The sequence below is a fragment of the Prionailurus viverrinus genome, chromosome C1 (genome assembly GCF_022837055.1).
Source record: "Prionailurus viverrinus isolate Anna chromosome C1, UM_Priviv_1.0, whole genome shotgun sequence".
Taxonomy (NCBI): domain Eukaryota; kingdom Metazoa; phylum Chordata; class Mammalia; order Carnivora; family Felidae; genus Prionailurus; species Prionailurus viverrinus.
The window spans coordinates 179775370-179795183 of NC_062568.1; the positions used below are offsets into that span (position 1 = coordinate 179775370).

A 19814-nucleotide genomic window follows, 5' to 3' on the forward strand; every position below is an offset into this window, starting at 1 on the left:
AATGTTTGAAGTTGCTGGTATCTGAGGCCACTGCTGTGTGTGAACCATCTTGAGTATAGAACCAAGTACATTTGTTGGGATAAAACCGCAGTGGTTAAAGGGCTGCTAAGGGCCTCAATAGTGGCAAGTCCCAATGCCACTCCGTGGAGTGGGTGAGGTGACCCCTCCTGCCCACCCTCCCAACCAGGGGCATCACAAGTGGTGGGAAGGAAAAGGAAGCAGCCCAGTCCAACTCAGCAGCTCTATTTACACAGCAGCATCACCCACACCCCGTGTGGCCTCTCATGGCTTCTTGGCTTTCTTCACAGAAGAGGAGCTGGAGGCCGATTCCCGTCGCTTCCTCTGAGAAGACACAGAAGGTGTTGGGGTCAATGGCTCCCAAGTCTCTATTCACACTCGGTGCATGTGTTTCACACTCTCAGGGAAGGCGATGCCCACTGGCCACCCACTCCTACGCTCAGTCTCAGAACCCATCGGAGTAACCACTCCCATTGCGGGCACTAGAGGGAGCAGGTCTGTACACACTCGTGTGTTCGCTCACGTGCAGGGCCTGTTCATGCTCCCCACTGCCCATCTAGGCTCTTACCGAGTTGGGCGTGAGGGGTGCGCCCACCACATCAATGATGGTGTCCTTGGTGGGGTCGGGGCCAAGACCAGGTTCAGGTACTGCTGGCTCAGCAGAGGCTGGGGCCGGGCCTGATGCTGGCGTGGCAGGGCCCCCTAGGACGCCAGCCCGGGCCAGGGCCTCATGCCGGTGCCTCAGCATCTGTAGCTCATACTCGCAGTTGGCGCAGGCCTGCTTGAGCTCATAGAGCAGCACCAGGTCGCTCCGTAGCTCGTTGAACATGTGCACCAGCTCCTCCGTGGGTGTCGGGCTCAGCTCTGCAGGCGGTGGGTGGAAGGCACAGGCAGAGCCAGTGTGTGCAGCGGGAAGGCCAGAAACAGGAAATGCCCTCCCCTGCCCAGCCTTGATTGGCAGCCTTGGGTGGGTAGGTCCTGCAGGCCCAGCCCCCACTCACCCACACCAAGCTCCAGCAGCATCTGCTCCAGGGCCTTGATCTTCTTCTGTCCCACAGAGCTTGGCAGTTTCATCTGCAATGACCCAGACTGCTAAGCCCTCTCCCCCACAAGTAGCTAAGGATGAGGGAGAACCAAAGGCAAAGGGGAGTGGAAGAGAAGTTAACCCCGGGAAGGCAGCTCTGCATCAGAAAAGGAAATAGCTGGCAAGTGGAATATAGCAAGGGCGCAAGTGCTTTGACCTCAGCCCGGCTACGTCCCCGCGATCTCTCTCCTCAGCACATGGCACAACCCCGCCTGGTGCTCCAGCCCCACGGCTGCAGCAAGCGGGCTGTGGAGAGCCCAGGGCCCAAGCACCGTGATGGAAGTGGCACGTACCCGCTGGCTCCGCAGCGTGACACCTGCGGACTTGAAGTCTGGAAACTTGATGCCTGCGGTCTCAGGAACAGCCTGGGGGAGAAGAAGTCATGGAGACCAAGGCGTGGCAGGGAAAGGGCCCAGTGTTAGTCCCAACACCCTGCTAGCTCTAGGTGCTCTCAGAGCCCTCCACCCTGGGCTGGACTGACTCCATCTCCATACCGGTTTCTCGGCCTCCTTTTTCTGGGGTAGCTTCTTCTTGGGGGCCTTGCGTTCCGTGCGCCGCTGCTCTGCAGTGGTGTCTGCTGCTGTTATCAGCTTCTGCAGGTCCTGGCTGCGCTTCTCCCGCTCCTTCTTCCGGGCTTCGATCTTGCGTAGCTCCTGCAGCAGATACTCCTCCTCTGCCACCTGGGAAAGCGAGATGCCGTGAAGTGTGTGCAGGTGCCCAGGGGAGTGAGGCACAGGGGCACTGAGCTGTCTGTCAGGGACTCTGAGAGGAAAGGGACCATGAGGGAGGGGAAAAGCTATAAAAGCAAGGACAGAGGCTCCTGAGGGAGGATAGGTGGGGAAGCAGGGAACCTGCAGAAGAGGGAAATGAGGGCATGCAGGACGGAGGCAAAGGGCTTCAGGACCTGGAAGAGAGGCAGTGAGGCTCAGGGCCGACCTGCTCAGGGGTCCGGTTGTAGAGGCGCTCTAGCTGTTCCTTCCTCCGCCGCTCATGCCCAGCATCAAATACTGGTATCTTGAGGTCTGTGCCTGGCACAGCCCGCACGTTGGCAAGCTTAGCACAGATGTGGTAGTACCGCTCCTTCAAGTCCTCCACAGAACGCTTCTGAGGATAAAGACATGGCAGGAAGGGAGGATGAATACCCAGAAGCATATGGAAGGCGTAGCATAAAGGCAGTGGGCCTTCCAGGCCCAGGGTCTGGACACACATGCAAATGCATGACACCAGCTCACCTTGAACTGCTGGTGGTCATACCGGTCATGGATAACTACAAAACGTAAGTCAAAGCGGCGGCTGAGGTCAAAGAGGTGATCCGTTTCTGCCTTAGTCCAAGCGTCGTCATGAAGGTAGAGCTGGTACTCCTGCTCTGAATACACAGGAACCTGCACAGTCTACTGGCACAGAGGGACAGAGGGAGGACACGTCATGTCACATCCAGTGGGCTCCAGCCTCCTGTGATCACAGCCCCTTGTTTATTGCCAATCTCTAAACTGGACCGAAGCAAAACCCTCTTCCTAGACCCCTGCACGGGGCAGCCTGGAAATGATGTTTCCAAGTGAGGAAACAAACTGCTCGACTAGAACTCGCCAGGCTCTAAGATGACAGCCTACCTCTGGATTCAGTCCCGAAGCAGCTTCACCATGCCTTCAGCACCAGAGCCCCGGTAACAGGATGCATGCTCCTGTCCTCATGGTTAAGGGGAGGGGCCCACATGTAAGTGCTTCTGTGGAGTCCAAAGGTTAACTTTGGAGTAGAGCAGAGAGCTACAGAGAAAGGCCCAGGATCCCCTGGTCCATTGGAACATTTGTCTGAAGCATTCCTGCCACCCAGTGGTGACAATGAGACTTGCAGCTCCCCCAGAGCAGGCCAAGGTCACTTACCTCTAGGAAAAGGGGCCTGAATCTTTCTCCCAACAGATGCACCCCTGTACATGCCCCTGCCTCCCCTCTGCCATAGCCCAACCCCCAGACCTTTCTCAGGGACAAAAAGCACCACCGCCACTCCTTCCCCAGGAAGGAGTCAATGTCAGGCTGGACTAGGGAAGTCCCTTTTCTCTAATCAAAAACCACACTGGCTCTGAACCTGCTCTCAAGACACTATATGCAGCTGCCTCTTGCACTTATCCTACTGGATGTCCCACATACACCTCAAACTGAATATGTTCAGGTGATGGGTGTTAGCCAGACTAATTGTGGTGATCATTTTGCAGTATATACAAATATGAACCATGTTGTACACCTGAAATGAACAGTATATATTGATTATAACTCAATAAAAATATATACATGTGTTCAGTACTGAGCTCATCACCTTCCCTCAAACTCCTATCTCTTCCAGTTCAGTTCTCAGTCAATGTCACCATCAGCCAACACAGGTGTCCAAGCCAGAAGCCTAGAAAGCATTTTTAATTCCCATCTTTACCCTTGATCCCTCCCCTTCCACAAATCTGTGGATTTTACCTCCAGAATCTCTATCTTCACAGCCAGATCGCAGTCTAGACCACCACTACCACTGCCTGAATCAGAAAAACAGCCTCCCCACTGACCTCTCTGCCTCTGTTCAATCCTCCCCCAAGCAATTCTCCATCAGCAGCCAAGATGTGATCTCTCTGACCAATACTGCTTAGAGGACAGCCTGCAAACCTGTGCTGTTTGCAAACTGGTCCCACTAGTCTATGTAAGTATGGAAATCGAGAGTCGGCATTTAGAAACCTTTATAACAATTTCACAGAAGTCACATGCTACTGAACCTAGTATGAAGAAACGTGGACTTGTATTTTGTCTTTTCTTGTAATTTTACTATCTTTATCAGACTCTGATGGATTGTAAATATTTTCTTAAAGTTCTTCATCACAGATAATTTGAGAAGCACTATTCTAGAATATGTATCAATCATGTCACCCAACTACCTTGTACTAAACCCCTCAAAAGCTCTCCACTAAACTAAGATAAAAGTGCCTTCTAGATAAGTCACAAACTCCTCAAGAACAAGGGTTGTCTGGTTCATTTCCTATCTTTGGGGTTCAGCACAAGGCCAGGCACACTGTTAAGTATCAATGAATATTTACAGAATCAACCAATAAACACGTGTAGATGACCTGGCCTCTCTCTGCAGCTACTGTCCCTCATGCATCCAAAGTTTCAAACAAGTGAGTAGCAATGTCAGGAACATGCTAGGCTCTCCCCCTCAGCCTTTGCTGTTCTTGCCTGAAATGCATCCCCAGTTCCACATTCCTTCCTCTATGAAGATAACTTCTCATCCTTTTGATCTTTTCCTCTGGGAAGTCTCTCTCATTTCCCAGGCTTGCTTAAGTATATCCCTCCTATGTATTTTACATTTAATTAAAAAAAGAAAAAAATCCGTAGGAACTGTGTATGCAGGCCTGCTCCCAAGGAGCTCACAGTCAAAGTGAGGGAGACATTCATTCATTCAATAAATATTTATCATGGGCCCGCTAGACCTATGCTGGGAACACAGTGCTGAATAAGATAGACAGTGGCCTTACCTTCTCAGCGCTCACAGTTCAGCTGAAAAAAATAATTTAGTCCAGTGTGGAGAGTTTGATGACAAAGATATGCCTAGAATGTAGTGAGTGACATCTGATCCAGCCTGGGGACAAACATTGGTCAGGGAAGAGGTCACAGGAGACAATGAGGTTACTTTGAAAGAGAACAGTGAAATGACCACGATTCTCTTTTATAAAGACCACTCGTGCAGCATTTAGGACAGACAGGATGAAACAAGAGCCTGAAAGACCTGCTGACAGGTGTTGGAAATAATCCAGGTGAGAAGTGAAGAGGACTGAACTAAAACAGCACCAGTGGAAGGTAAAGAAAAGGGCACAGATATAATTTTAGGTTAAAAACCACAGAACTCGGCAACTGGATGTGAGGGGTGAGGAAAGAGGCTCACTCCTGTGTTTTGGGCGTAAGAGAGCAGCTGGAGAGCCACAGACTGAGAACAGGACCCCAGCAACTGGCAGTACTGGAGGGAACATCATTAGTTCATCTTACTCTGCTTCCCTCTCCATCTGTAGTCACCATGATCTTTCTAAGCATCAAATCAGATCCTCACACTACTCTACTTAAAACTTTGTCAGTATCAGGGCACCTGGGTTGCCAGTCAGTTGAGTGTCCAATTCTGGATTTCAGCTCAGGTCATGATCCCAGAGTTCTGTGATCGAGCCCCACATCAGGCTCCTCACTGAGCATGGAGCCTACTTGGGATTCTCTTTCTCTCCCTTTGCCCCTTTCCCCAACTTGCATTCTGTCCCTGTCAGCAGCTACTCAAAGATGTCAGGGCAAAGCCCAGAGTCCTGAGCCTGGCTGCCAAGCCCTGCCTGGCCTGGCCCTGCTGACCTCTCAGGCCTCACCTTCCACCATGTCCTACCCTGGGCTTTAGGCTTCACCAACAGGGAAACGCCTACAGCATGCCATGCATATGACTGGTTTTTTATATATGCCTTTGCTCATGCTGGCCCCTCTGCCTGAAAAAGTCACTGCACTCCTTTCCTAATATTGCCTGGTGACGTCCTTTAAGACTCAATTCCAGCTCTAAGTTCTCCAGGAAGTTTCCATGGCCTTCAGGTCCTCCCAAAATAGCACATATCCCACCAAACTGTAACTGCCTGTGCCTCTCCTCATGTCCTCCCCAACAATATGCAGAGTTTCCTGAGGGCAGATATGGTTTCTGGTACATTTCTGTGTCCTCAATGCATAGGGCTTGACTTGGCATGGAGCAGCATTTATCAAATACAAAATGAACATTCTTCTGTCTTCTCCTCAAATTATCTCATCCAACCTTCCCACCCATCACCTCAACACCTCACCTCTTGGTTGTCCCTTCTCAATCCTACACTTCCAGCCTCTCTCTCCACCAGACCTGGGGTGGGGGGTTGGGGGGGGGGAGGCGGGAGGCTGAGATGTTGGTGAGATGGAAGAAAATCAGATCTCCTGGGGGGAAGGGGGAAGCAAGAATGATAGCTCACACCCAGATGTGCTCAGTATAAGAAGCCTGTGAGCCATTCAGGCAGAGTTGTCCAGGTACAGTTGGCTACACTGGGCTGAGGGGGAAGAAGCTGGGACTTGAAGTCCCGGGATTAGGCCCTTAGTGCTTTTAGGCCCCAAATCTAGGCTGCTCCAGGCTGCAGGGACTGTGACGCTATATTGTATACTGGCCTGAACAACAGCTTAGGAAATCCTAGCCTGGCCCAGCTGCCTCTCACTGGCTGGTGGAGTGTGGGTAAGGCCCTGCTCTGAGCTTCTAGACCACAGATGATTCAGCTTGGACTAGGGTGCTAGCACAGAGGATGAAGAACAAAGGCAAACGTGGTTTATTATGGAAACAAAATCAGCAGGACTCAATGATTAAATGTATCACTGAGATCTAGTTCAAATGTCACCTTCTCAGAGAGGCCCAACCTGACCACCTTATCTAAATTAGGCCTCCCCTATGCCTATAAGTTTGCTCTTTAATTCATTTCATACCCCATTCATATCCTGGTTTCAATTTACTGATGGCCCAAATCTGAAAGAATCGAATTTATTTGCTTACATGTTCGCTATCTGTCTTTCCCTACCTCCCTGTCCTATTGTTGACGGAAATAATTGGAGAATATACAGGGGAAGTCAAGGATGATTCCCGAGTTTCTGGGTGGGAAACTTCCCATTCCCAAGCAACTGGGTGGATAGTGGTGCCATTAACTGATATGAGTTTGGGGTGATAAAGACAGGAAATAGATGAGTTCTGCTCAAGGGTACCTACTTGATCTGAAGTACCTGTGGGGCTTTCAGGGAGAGACGTTAAGTAAATGATTGGATATCGCTCTGAACTGGAGATATTAAGTGGGATCACTGGTATACAGCAGGCAACTGGAGCCTCAAAGAAAATGAGATACACTAGGGAGAAAGTATAGACAGACAAGGACACAGCTGAGGAACAGTGACATCTGAAGGGCCAAGAGCAGCCACCAAAAACCAGATCAGGTCCAGGAAGGGACAGGATCCCACAGGCAGAAGAGACCCACGAAATCCCACCCTGCAGGTATTTGCCACGTGGACTGAGTGGGTAACGATGGTTGAAACAAAGACTGAATGTGCCTCTGGGGCCAACCCCAGGAGGCTGAAAGGTCATGTGAGTAGCTCAGAGTGGGTGAGCAATCTTGGCCTATGTCCATATGGTGGTGGCTCACCTTATTGAACCTGGCAAAGGGGTAGTCCTTGCCCTCCTCAGCTGCCCGTCGCCAGTGGAAGAACATAGCTCCATCCTTGCGGGCTGGGTTGGTGAAGGGCATCCACTTCCAGGGCCGCACCTTCTTAGAGCCCAACTTGGCTTTCACTGTGCGGTAACCTTGACCAGTGTCACTGGGTAGCAGTGGGGGTGCATCCCTGCAGCAAGGTTCAGAGAGATGAGAAGTCAGAGTAAGAAAGTGTGTAGGGAGCCTTTGGGACCAAGCTGATCTACCCTACAGCAAGGAAGTCACGTCCTAGAATGAGCAGTTGGAGCAAATCCTGCATCCTACTAAGTAAGCAGGAGCCCTGGCTGGGGAGGGCAACCGGAGAGAGAACTGGCAGAGAAAACCATGCAGACGGATCGGGACATGCAGATAGGTCGGGAACCAGAGCCTGGGGGACTTGGGATTCTAATACTTGCTTCTTGTCAGAGTAGAGCAGTGCATAGACCTCTCGGTGCATGCCCTCGGGTCTCTTGAACGTCAGTGTCTCAGAGGACTTCTTGGACTTTTTCTGAGAATGGAAACCACAAGACAGAAACCACAACCTAGACTCCCTTCCCTTAAAATTCCTTAGCCCAGCTCAATCCCTGAACCAAACAGCACCTACAGGTACAATGACACACTATGAAAGCAGAGAAACCCACTCACAGGGGCACCCTTAGTTGGAGCAAGTCATTCCCGTCCCCAACCCCACCTCCTCACCTGAGTAGATCCCTGATCTGTCAGAATAGAAAATACTTTCCCATCATCTCTCAGAATGTCACGCTGACTTGGTGCCACTGCCCCCCCCCCCCAATATCCTACAAGCGTCACACTCTTGTGTGGTCTCCCATCTCTTATAAGTGCCACACTCTCTTGGTCCCCACCATTTCCCATGGGTGTCCTACCACCTCTGCCCCATGTCATAAAGGTAACACATAGTCTCTGCCCCCTATGTCACACCTTTTACCGCCCATCTCACTAGAAGTGCAGCACCCCACCATCTCCCCCATCTCTCTCCCATTGTCACTCCTCCCCACCACTTCACTCGCAATACCCAAGGCTCTCAGGCAACCCCTGCTACCTTGTCCGGGTTGATAATGTCCTTCTTGCTGATGGTCCCGGAGGCTGCATCCCCCTCTGGGCCCCCAAGTTCTAGAATGTCCCGCACATCCGCGCCTGTAGCCATCGTGTCTGAGAGATGGAGGAGCGCCCCGAGGTCAAGGGTCAGTGCCTGAGAAGGGACACAGCTCAGATCAGGAGGCGGAGCCACTCCAGCCCCAAGCAGGGCGGGGTGAAGGGGCGGGCCGCTAGGAGGAAAGTAGTCCGGGTCCGATCGGGGTTCCGCCTGCGTCCTGCCACCTGCGTCTCCCTTACGGCCCCGTCTGCCTCCTAAGCCCCAGCACCTCCACACCCGATTCCCCAGCTGCCGCTGCCGCTGCTCCCCTAGCCCCGCAAAGCCGCGGACAGAAACTTCCGGTCGTGCGCATTCGAAACGCGGCCGGCAGGAACACTTCCGGTATGTGCTGAGCAGAAATGGAGCCGGCTGGCATCCCAGTGTGAAAGCCCGGGGAAGGGGGTGGTTCATCACCGGCCTTGGCTCCCACGGGGTGCAGTGTTCGGATGCTGCCTGCATTCTGGCATTTGCCCTCTATGTTGCTCTGTTGCATCTCGGGCTACAAAAACAGCGCAGAGCTTTGTCCCTTGGAAGTCGCTTAATTCCTTTGAACCCGTTTCTTCATTTGTAAAATGGAAATTGTAATGGTACCTGCTTAAATGAAGCACCGATAATCCTTGCAGAACAGCAAATTGCCTGGCACGTTTAACTTTTTTTGTATTAAATTAATTAGTAGTATTAATGGCCCTTGTTCCTAAATACATACCAGGCACTGTGCTAAGCGTCGGAGATGAAGAGAGAAACTAGTCAAGGTGGAGCATCCCAGGATGGCTGCCAAGATGGAGTGAGGTCTGGACCCTCACTTGCACCTCCTCTGATGGAGCTCCCCTCTCGTGGGGATTTCCTGGAGCCAGCTCCCTAGAACATCACCAGTCCGGGAGCTAACTGCACTAGAGTGGGTTACCAAAAGGCCCAAGAATATGGCCCTGAGCAGGGAGCAGCTGGAAGAATTCTCTCTCAAAGTAAGAAACTTACTAATCTCCCTGGAGAGAGAGACATCTAGAACTGGAGGCCCTGAGGAAAGGCGGAAGGGACAGGGTAAACAGCTCCCAACTTCAGCCTCTGCAAACCAGCCTGCAAACATGGAAGACACGTGGCCAATGAGCATGGAGGGTGGAGTCAGGGCCCGGTAAGACATTAAGGAAACCAGACTCCAAGCCAAGGCCTGACAAAGAACCCAGCAGAGACTAGAGGAGCAGACAGCCTGCACAAGTTAGCTATCAGTGTGGTAGCCTGTTCTGGCCTGGGGGGGGACAGGGGTGTAGCAGCTGCAGCCTCAAGCCTACCTAGACCCCAAAACTATGGAGAACTGGGCCTGGAGGTAGAAACTTTACCCTTTTCCTGAGACCTGATTTCTGGGTGAATCCTCTGGGCTCTAAACAGTGTCTAGAAGCCAGGGTCCTGCTGCAGAAATTGCCCACAGGGAAGGGAATAGCCCTTGGAGCCAGAAGTGGAAAGAGCAATGGGAAGGAGTCCTACACCTCTGCCTTGTAGTTGGTTGTGTAATTATTTGTTTAATATCTATCTCCTCTGATAGATTTATTTCTATGAGAATTATGGTACATAAATGTATGTATGTATCAGGCATTGTTCTAGGCTCTAGGGATGCAGTGGGTGAATGAGATACAAATGGCTCATGGTAGGGCTTATATCTAGAGAAAGAAGAGAAACACTAAGCATATAAACAATGAAACGGGGTAAATTTTGATGGTGACAGGAGCTATGAAAAAAATAAAATAGGGTAATAGGATGAGGGACTACTTTATGTAGTACAGTCAGGGAAGGTTTCTCTGGAAACTTGAAATCTGAGCTGAGGTTTAAATGATGGAAATAGCCACAGCATACCTGGGGAAGGAATGTTTCAGACAGGAGGAATAACAAGTCTCGCATCCCTAAAATGGAAGGAACTCTATATGTAAAAAACACATAAAGAAAAAAGTCCAGGGGCGCCTGGGTGGCTCGGTCAGTTAAGCCTCTGACTCTTGGTTTTGGTTCAGGTCATGATCTTGTGGCTTCGTGAATTAGAGCCCTGTGTCAGGCTCTGCACTGACAACATGGAGCCTGCTGGGGATTCTCTCTCTCCCTCTCTCTCTCCCTGCCCCTCCCCCACTCGTGCTGTCTCTCACAAAATAAATAAATAAACTTAAAAAGAAAAAAAAAAAGTCCGCTGTGTTGGGTGATGAGTGAGGAGTGGGAGAATAGGAAGACTTGAAATCAGAGGTAGGCATCGTGGTCCATAGAAAGGAGTTTAGGATTTATCCTATGGGCAATCAAATATCATCCTTTCTTGGCCACAGCCTAGATTTTTTTTCTTTTTTTTTTTATGCAGAGCCTGCTTGGGATTCTCTCTCTTTCTCTCTCTCTCTCTCAAAATAAAATAAACTTCAGACAAACAAACAAAAGAAACTGGGAAAGGGGAGGCAGTCTGTATGTGATGTGATCAAGATCCAGAACATCTCAATCTGGCCTGGTCTTGCTCAGGTTAATTATAAAGAATATCTTCCCACTTTTATTATATTATTACATATAATATGTTATATATAACATATTTTATTATAAAGACAAACTTTCCCACTTTTTAAAAAATTTAAATCCAAGTTGGTTAACATATAGTGTAATAATAATTTCAGGAGTAGAACCCAGTGATTCATCACTTACATATAACACCCAGTGCTCATCCCAACAAGGGCCCTTCTTTTTAATTTTTTTTAACGTTTATTTATTTTTGAGACAGAGAGAGACAGAGCATGAACAGGGGAGGGGCAGAGAGAGAGGGAGACACAGAATCAGAAGCAGGCTCCAGGCTCTGAGCCATCAGCCCAGAGCCTGACACGGGTCTCGAACTCACGGACCGCGAGATCGTGACCTGAGCTGAAGTCGGACGCTTAACCAACTGAGCCACCCAGGTGCCCCAACAAGCGCCCTTCTTAATGGCCATCGCCCATTTAGCCCACCCCCCCCACCGAATACCCTACAAGCAACCCTCAGTTCATTCTCTGTATTCGAGAGTCTCTTAGGGTTTTTCTCCTCTGTTTTTAACTTATTTTTGCTTCCCTTTCCCTAGGTTCATCTGTTTTGTTTCTTAAATTCCACATATGAGTGAAATCATATATTTGTCTTTCTCTGACTGACTTATTTCGCTTAGCATAATACGTTCTAGTTCCATCCACCTTGTTGCAAATGGTAAGACTTCAGTCTTTTTCATTGAAAATTTTTCCACTTTTTAAAATGGGCAAAGAACGTGATTAGGAAAGTCACAGAAGTGCTACCACCAATAAATGGACAGCTAAACATGCAGTATCACTGGTATTCAAATAAATGAAAAATCAAAAACTGTAATGAGATACCCAGTTTTTGCCTATTGGGGAGGGTAAAACCATAAAACAATACTTGCAATACCTGTTCTTGACAAGGGTATTACTAAAGTGGCCACCAACCTCCCCTGTTGATGAGAATGTAAATTGATTCAGCTTTGTTCATTAATTCACTCAACAAATTGTTTAGTGCTTACTGTAAGCCACTTAGAAGTGTGGTACTCGAGGTGCCTGGCTGGCTCAGGCGGAAGAGCATGCGACTCTTGATCTCAGGGTTGTGAGTTTGAGCCCCATGTTGGGTGTAGAGATGACTCAAATAAATAAAACTTTAAAAAAAAGAAAAAGAAAAGGAAGAAGTGCAGCCCTCTAGCCAGGCCCTGTGCTAGCCCTGAGTATACTCCAGTAAAGACAAATACGATTGCTGCCTTCAGCTGGTACCTTTAAGAATTGAGCACTTCGGCGTGCCTGGGCAAGCCTGGGCATGCCTGGTGGCTCAGTCAGTTAAGCATCTGACTCTTGATTTCGGCTCAGGTCATCATCTCGTGGTTTGTGAGATTGAGCCCCGTTCAGGTTCTGTGCTGACATCTCAGAGTCTGCTTGGGATTCTCTCTCTCCCTCTGAATCTTCCCCTCCCTCCAACCCCATTCCTTGGGTGCTTGCACGCTCTCTCTCTCTCTCTCTCTCTCTCTCAAAAAAAAAAAAAAAAAAAAAAAAGAACTGTGCACTTTGTTGTACGGAAGTTATTCCTCAATAAGAAGAAACAAAGTAGATAGGAACTGGAGCTGCCATTTAGGCCTGATCAAGATGCTGCCTTCCTAAGGCACCAAGACTTCAGGCAGAGCCGCTGGGGGGGGGGGGGGGGGGAGGAAGCCCGTGGGGAACTGGCTGGGACCAGGAAGTCTGGGGCAAGAAGCTGGGGGACAGGGGCTCTGATGGAGACTATGTGGTCCCTGACCAGTTTTGTGATCAAGAAAGATGAAGACTTCTGAGAATGGCTGAAGGACACAAGCCACACCAACACCAAGCAGTCTGATAGTGGAGTGAGGCCTTCTTGGGGGGCTCTCTGGGCAGCCCCCAAATCCCCAGCACCGAGTCTCCAGACCTGCAGCTGAGTGGGCACTCCTGCCCCATCTGCCACAAAGGAAGACTACTGTTGGCCCCCTCACCTCCACATACTCCGGATCTCTCGGGAGTTCTCTCCCCTCACCATTTCAACTTTTTTGGAATTCTCACTCTTGCATGTATCTCTTTTCTCCTTCCCTGGCCGGTTTCCTACCGACAGTTATCAGCTTTCCAGAGTGTATTCCTGGCTCCTTCCCTCACTCCATTCTCACTCTGTCACTCCAGACTGTTTGATGCCATTTGGCTTCTAATTCTTTTTTTTTTTTTTTTGGCAGAGCAGTCTTCCCAGAACTATGATAAGGTTCTGGTTTTTTTGTGTGTTTTTTGTTTTTTGTTTTTTGGCAAAGCAGTCTTCCCAGAACTGTGATAAAATAAGTTTCTGTTTAAACCACCAAGTCTGTAGTAGTTCTGCTATAACCGCTCAATCTAAGACATTTTTATTCTTTTAAATACATGTTTGGGGGTGCCTGGGTGGCACAGTGGGTTAAGTGTCTGACTCTTGATTTCGGCTCAGGTCATGATCCCATGGTCATGAGATCAAGCCCTGCATCATTCAAGCCCTGAATCCCTGCTTGGGATTCTTTCTCTCCTTCTCTCTGCCTCTCCCCCACTTTCTCTCTCTCTTTCTCTCTCTCTCTCTCTCAAAATAAATAAAATAAAACTTAAAAGTAGATAGATAGATAGATAGATAGATAGATGATAGATAGATATTTGTATTGGCGAGCCAGTCCTTCTAAAGTCTGGAGTCCTTTACAAACTTCTTTGCAAGTCAATTCTTTTGCTTTTCTAAATTAACTAAATAAATAAATCAAAATCAAAGTCAGAGGCAAGACATCACACCTTGTACCACCCACCTCAAAGAAAGGGTTACAAAGCTCTGCAGTCCTCTTTGGGTTTGGAGGCCACATGTACGACATTTGGGCATGTTGCTCTGGCTCATTTACCGGGTAACCTGGAAGTTTAGAGAGGATCCTGGCTCAAAAAGGGGGTTCTCCAGTGGATCCAGGTCGCAGTGCAAGCTGTGTTAGCAATTGGGCCTGACTATTCAACAGACCCAATGGTCTGGGAAGTATTTTGTGACAAAGATCTTATATATACCTTCAAGCAATCCCAGTAGGAGAATCAGAGCCTGGGCACCCAGGATTCTGAAGTAAGGCTGTGATCCCGACTGCAAATGATTGGCCGCCACTTGCGAAGCAGTTTCTGGCTTACACCTGGGCCTCGTAGAAACTGAATGCCTGACCACGAAACCTATGAGACTGGAACTGCCTGACATGAACTGAGAATGATCCCATTCCCTGAACCATAAAGGTGGGGATGCAAGTCAGCATTCCATGATAGAATATAAGGGGTTTTCCATTCTTAATACCTGATATTGTAAGTTTCACCATAATATTGCTTTAGCTGCATCCTGCAAATTATGTTCCATTTTCATTATCATTCTAATTTCCCTGTGATTGCTTCTTTGATCCATGGATCATTTAGAACTCTGTGGCTTACTGTATTTCCAAATATTGGAGAGTTTTCTAGGTCTCTTATGATCATTGACATCTAATTTAATTCCACAGTGGCCAGAGAACATGTTCTATATAATTTTAATCCTTTTAAATTTACTGAGATTTGTTTTATGGCCCAGCATATGGTCCATTGGTGAACATACCATGTATACCTTAAAAAATGTGTGTCTCACACATTTGGTGTAGACACATTTAGTTTGGTATAGAGTTCTGTAAATATTAATTAGGTCAAGATGATTGACAGTATTGTTCAAATAATCTGCTTTTATTGATTTTTTGGTCTATTGTATCAATTGCTGAGAGGGGGTTAAAATCTCTCACTATGATTGTGGAATCATCTGTTTCTTCCTTTAATTCTGTCCTTTTTTTGTTCCATGTATTTTGAATCTCTGTTATTAGGCATATACACATTTATAATTGTTATATCTCTCTGGTGAATTGACCCATTTGTTATTATGAAATATCTTTATCTCTGGTAAGAGTCTTTGTCTTATACTTTATTTTATATTATTGCCACTCCAGCCTTCACAAGCTTGCTGTTTTCATGGTATACCTTTTTCCTTCTATTTTCTTTCATCTCTTTGGTATGTTTACATTTTAATTTTTTCCTCAATAGACTCCATGCCCAGTGTGGGGCTTGAACTCATGACCCTGAGATTGAGTCACATGTTCTACCAACTGAGTCAGCCGGGCACCCCAGTTTGTTTACATTTTAAGTGCATCTCTTATACATCGCAGATATTTGAGTTTTGCTCTTTTTCATCCATTCAGACAATCTCTGCCTCCTGAGACCACAGGTGTTGGTCAAAAGATGGGTAGCAAAAAAGAACGAGCTTAGGTCTGGACTCATTTATATCCTTTCTTCTTGAGGATGAATGCTATGGACACTAAGGACTTTATAGTGGACCAAATAGTTTGCAGGCTGTTTTGGGCAGTTCAGTTTGCAAGGTCACCTGATTGTCCCATGGACAAGCATTCAGTGTCTATCAGGGCCCCATAGTAAGATAAAGCTGTTTCTCAAAGGAAGGTCAGTTATTTGCCAAACAGTGCACAGCTTTCTTCATAAATCCCAGGGGCTTCTTCTGCAATGTTCCTTCTGGGCTTGCTCCATCAGCATGGTGATATCAACATGATTGGATCTGGTGGGTCATGGAAACCAAGGGGCCTATTCATATTGCAGCCTAGACCAACTGGACAGTTTTCCTTTGTTCTGGATTCTTCCCAAAGCTGACAGCCTTTCAGGTCACTCAGTAAATAAGTGGGGTGAAAGACACCCAGATATGATGTATGCTCCTCAAAAATCTAAGACCACCAAGTACCATATTTCTACTAATCTAAGTCACCATCAACTGAAAGGGGTCCCTTCGTTCATATTTCACTACGAAGATTTTTAAAAGCACTATCAAGTAGGGGCCCTTAGGTGGCTCAATTGGTTAAGCATCCAACTCTTAATTTCGGCTCAGGTCATGATCTCACAGTTCATGAGTTCAAGTCCCACACTGGGCTCCACACTGGCAGTGCAGAACCTACTTGGGACTCTCTCTCTTTCTCTCTATTTCTCTCCCCCCCACCCTTCTCTCAAATATAAATAAATAAAACTTTTTTTTAAGTTTTTTTTTAAAGCACTATCAATTAAACCATAACATACCATTCATTGCAAGATGAATTCTCATGTCTGAGATGCTAAAATGTGAGGGAAAAACATTGTGAATGTACTAAATGCCACTGAATGGTTCACGTTGAAGTGGTTAACTTATGTGAATTTTACTTTAATAAATTATTTTTTAATGTGAACCAATGAAATATGATACTCTTCCCATTTCATATGGTAGGAGGGTATAAGGTGAAGCAACATGTACTTGAGAGGGGACATTGTGACACTCACTAGAACACTGAACCTCCAGAAACACCCTTGCAATGTATTTTCATGGAGTTGGTTTTATTTCATTGAATCTAAGATGTGATCCTGGCACATTCTTGATTTACCAGAAGGGGTCAACAGAAGCCTTTCACAGAACTATGTCACTACTTCTTCCTGTTGACAAGGATTATCAGGAGTCGATCATTAACCTCAGCAGAGGAAGAGGAACTTCTGCTGGTGAGGGAGGTTCAAGGGGGTAGGATTTTGAATGCTTCACGTCATCTGAATGCTTTCTTTTCTGGTCAGTGCGCCAGCATTCACACAAGAGGCCTGGCAAAGCTGTCGATACACCTGACATTGTACTACGATAATTTCCAGCACCACGCTTTGGATTTGATTTTCCACTATACGCAGTCCCATGGCTGTAAGAGGTAAATTATTTTTCTTAGACACAGAAAGTCAATGGTTTGGGACTTGTCTTGAGCCAAAATTGTAGGGTATTGAGCTCGACAATTTTGTCTTTGTCCAGAAAGAAACTCCTCTTCACTGTAGTTCCCAAAGCCCCCTGTTCTCATGCTTTTCTGTAGCAGAGACCATTTGATTCCCCAAAGCTTTGCCTTCAGTGCATCTTCCATTCAGGTGATAATCGATTGCAGGTGATAATCTATTAGCGGCAGGCCAAGGGCGGCCTTTGATATTAGCTGGGTTTTCACTGCCCAAAAATAAATACCAAATTCATGACTGTTCTGATATCAACATCTTTATCAGTTAAAAACCATAATTTCTGGTATGTTTTCTGGTAAAAACGAGTGGCTGAAATTAGTCCAAGAAGAATTAGAAGACCAAATAGAGCAATAACGATAGGAAAACTAAAAATATTGTTATTGAGCTACAATTTTAAAAGGTAACAGGCTGAAAATTATAAACAGATGAGTTCTAGTTGACCATCAAGGAACAGATTATTTCTCATTTATTCAAGTTGACTTCAGAGCATATAAGAAATTGAAATGTTTCTCAATTCAAATTATGAAAGTAGCACAATATCAGAGTCTAAGAGAGGAATGCTTCAAAGAATACATAATTCTCACTTATTACACAAGTTAAGGTGATAGGAAAAGGCTGAACATTCTGTCCACTAGTCAGTGCACATGTTGGGGCAGAGCTAGAGAGTGGGGCAGGCAAGCTATGCCCAGAGTGGGAAAAACCATGCCAGGCAAAGAACTTGCATCAAGAACGGGACTGAAATACACTCATGTGGGTGATTTAGCTCAAGAAGTCTGATGACTGGATATCATGGAGTCTGGTGAGACGGCTTCTCCCAAGAGCATGCCAAAAGATGCACAGATGGGCACCTGGGTAGCTCAGTCAGTTAAGCATCGGACTCTTGATTTAAGCTCAGGTCATGATCTCGTGAGATCAAGTCCGAGATCGGGCCTGCTGACAGTGCAGAGCCTGCTTGGGATTTCTCTCTCTCCCTCTCTCTGCCCCTCCCCCTGCTCACACACGCACATACTTTCTCTCTCTCTCTCTCTCTCTCTCTCAGGAAAAAAAAAAAAAAAAAAAAAAACTTAAAAAAATTTTTAATGTTTATTTTTGAGAGAGAGAGAGAGAGACAGAACATGAGCGAGGGAGGGGCAGAGAGAGAGGGAGACACAGAATCCCAAGCAGGCTCCAGGGGCTCTGAGCTGTCAGCACAGAGCCCGATGCGTGGCTCAAACCCACGAACCTGTGAAATCATGACCTGAATCGAAGTCAGTCGCTTAACCCACTGAGCCACCCAGGCGCCCCCGCAAAAACTTTTTTTTTTTTTTTTAAAGATGCCCAGATAGGGCACCTGGGTGGCTCAGTCGATTGAGCATCCAACTTCAGCTCAGATCATGATCTCGTGGTTTGTGAGCTCAAGCCCCATATCGGGCTCACTGCTGTCAGCGCAGTGCCCACTTCAGATCCTCTGTCCCCCTCTCTCTGTGCCCCTCCCCTGCTTGTGCTCTCTCAATAATAAATAAACATTTAAAAATAGGAGGCGCCTGGGTGGCTCAGTCGGTTAAGCGTCCGACTTTGGCTCAGGTCATAATCTGGCGCTCCGTGAGTTCGAGCCCCGCGTCGGGCTCTGTGCTGACAGCTCAGAGCCTGGAGCGTGTTTCAAATTCTGTGTCTCCCTCTCTCTCTCATCCTCCCCTGTTCATGCTCTGTCTCTCTCTGTCTCAAAAATAAATAAAACGTTAAAAAAATAAAAATAAAATAAAAAGATGCACAGATAATGGCTGAAATCCTGAAGGATATGGAGATTACAGATGTGAAGCGAGAATTATAAATCAAGTGTTGGAGTTTGCCTTATAATTTGTGACCACAATTCTAAATGATGTAAAAATTTATTGAAGCCATGCTAAGATAGCTATTGTTGATGTAGATAATGTGCAATTGGCAATCCAGTGTTGCTCTGACCAGTCTTTTACCTTTCCTCCCCCAGGAGAATTTTTATTAGATATTGCCAGGCGAAGAAATCAAACCTCTTTTCCATTGATCAAGCCATATTCAGGCCCCAGATTGCCATTTGATCAATAGTGCTTGATTGCTCCAAACTACACACTTAAGCCTCTACCAAAAAAAAGCAACTACTTCTACAGGAAGAATAATAGCTCCATGGCTAAATGTTGGTTCAGTTGCTAGCAGCCCAAGTACTCCCACTATAGGCACACCAACTCCACAAATCATGTCTGTTTCAGCTAAGGTAGGGACTCCAATGTCCCTCATAAGGCAAGGGATTGCCATACAGATGCCCACTTCGCAGTTCCCAGATGTGAAAGCCTCAATTCCTACAACGTCAGCAGATGCTGCTGATCAATCAGAATGTTCTGATTAATCCCGGGGTGGCTGGGTGGCTGAGTTGGTTAAGCCACAGACTCTTGATCTGGGCTCAGGTCATGATCTCACAGTTCATGAGTTTGAGCCCTGCAGTGGGCTCTGTGCTGACAATGCAGAGCCTGCGTGGGATTCTCTCCCCCTCTCTCTGCCCCTACCCTGCTCGCACTCTCTCTCTCTCTCTGAAAATAAATAAGTAAACTTAAAGAAATTTTTAAAAAAGAATGATCGATTAATCCATTGCCACTAATATGTTGTTATCACAAGATACTGCCAATGAATCTTCAAAGGTATTAAATGAAATGTGAAGGTGACAATAATGATGATGCTGATGCTGACCACTATGATCATTTATAATCCAGCCTTGGTGCGTGTAACACGTAATATGTATAGTTGGTCTTGAACCAGCCTTGGTGTGTGTAACATGTAATATGTATACTTGGTCTTGAATCCATTGTACTGGCATTAAACACGCATGTTGATGTTTTCAAGTTGTTTTACAAAACTTAAATAGTATTTAGTGAGTAAATATAGTTACCATACTTTTCAACTGAGATGTTGGGTTTTCTTTATAGAATTAGTAATCATTTTTAATCAGTCTTTAAGTGTAAAAAATGAAATTGTTATTCATCCAAAAAAAAAGAAAGA

The 19814-nt window shown here is 46.9% G+C and overlaps 1 protein-coding gene and 1 pseudogene across 2 annotated transcripts; one reads left to right on the forward strand and one right to left on the reverse strand.

Moving 5' to 3' along the window:
• Positions 1 to 227: 227 nt before the first annotated feature.
• Positions 228 to 8780, reverse strand: DMAP1 (DNA methyltransferase 1 associated protein 1). 2 transcript variants are annotated; one of them, XM_047870032.1, is made up of 11 exons: positions 8720 to 8780; positions 8398 to 8547; positions 7754 to 7845; positions 7293 to 7488; positions 2335 to 2493; positions 2039 to 2206; positions 1597 to 1782; positions 1396 to 1467; positions 1020 to 1092; positions 587 to 882; positions 228 to 342 (listed from the first exon to the last, which is right to left on the reverse strand). In XM_047870032.1, exons 2-11 carry the CDS (start codon positions 8500 to 8502, stop codon positions 283 to 285), a joined length of 1407 nt encoding a protein of 468 aa, XP_047725988.1. In that variant the 5' UTR covers positions 8503 to 8547; positions 8720 to 8780; the 3' UTR covers positions 228 to 282. The 2 variants fall into 2 exon arrangements, with proteins under 2 accessions (XP_047725988.1, XP_047725990.1); XM_047870034.1 differs by lacking the exons at positions 8398 to 8547; positions 8720 to 8780 and adding an exon at positions 8037 to 8288.
• An 8817-nt stretch (positions 8781 to 17597) lies between these two features.
• Positions 17598 to 19523, forward strand: LOC125173346 (transcription initiation factor TFIID subunit 9-like; annotated as a pseudogene).
• Positions 19524 to 19814: the final 291 nt, after the last annotated feature.

What these genes read in the sequence shown, in the direction of transcription:
- DMAP1 (XM_047870034.1), bottom strand. Translation starts at nt 8,240, where the DNA reads ATGACATGGGGCAGAGGTGGTAGGACACCCATGGGAAATGGTGGGGAC. An exon ending in CAGATCAGGGATCTACTCAG is followed by an intron (nt 7,846 to 8,036) that starts GTGAGGAGGTGG and finishes TTCCATTCTCAG; the next exon opens with AAAAAGTCCAAGAAGTCCTC. An exon ending in AAAAGGAGGCCGAGAAACCG is followed by an intron (nt 1,468 to 1,596) that starts GTATGGAGATGG and finishes CTTCTCCCCCAG; the next exon opens with GCTGTTCCTGAGACCGCAGG.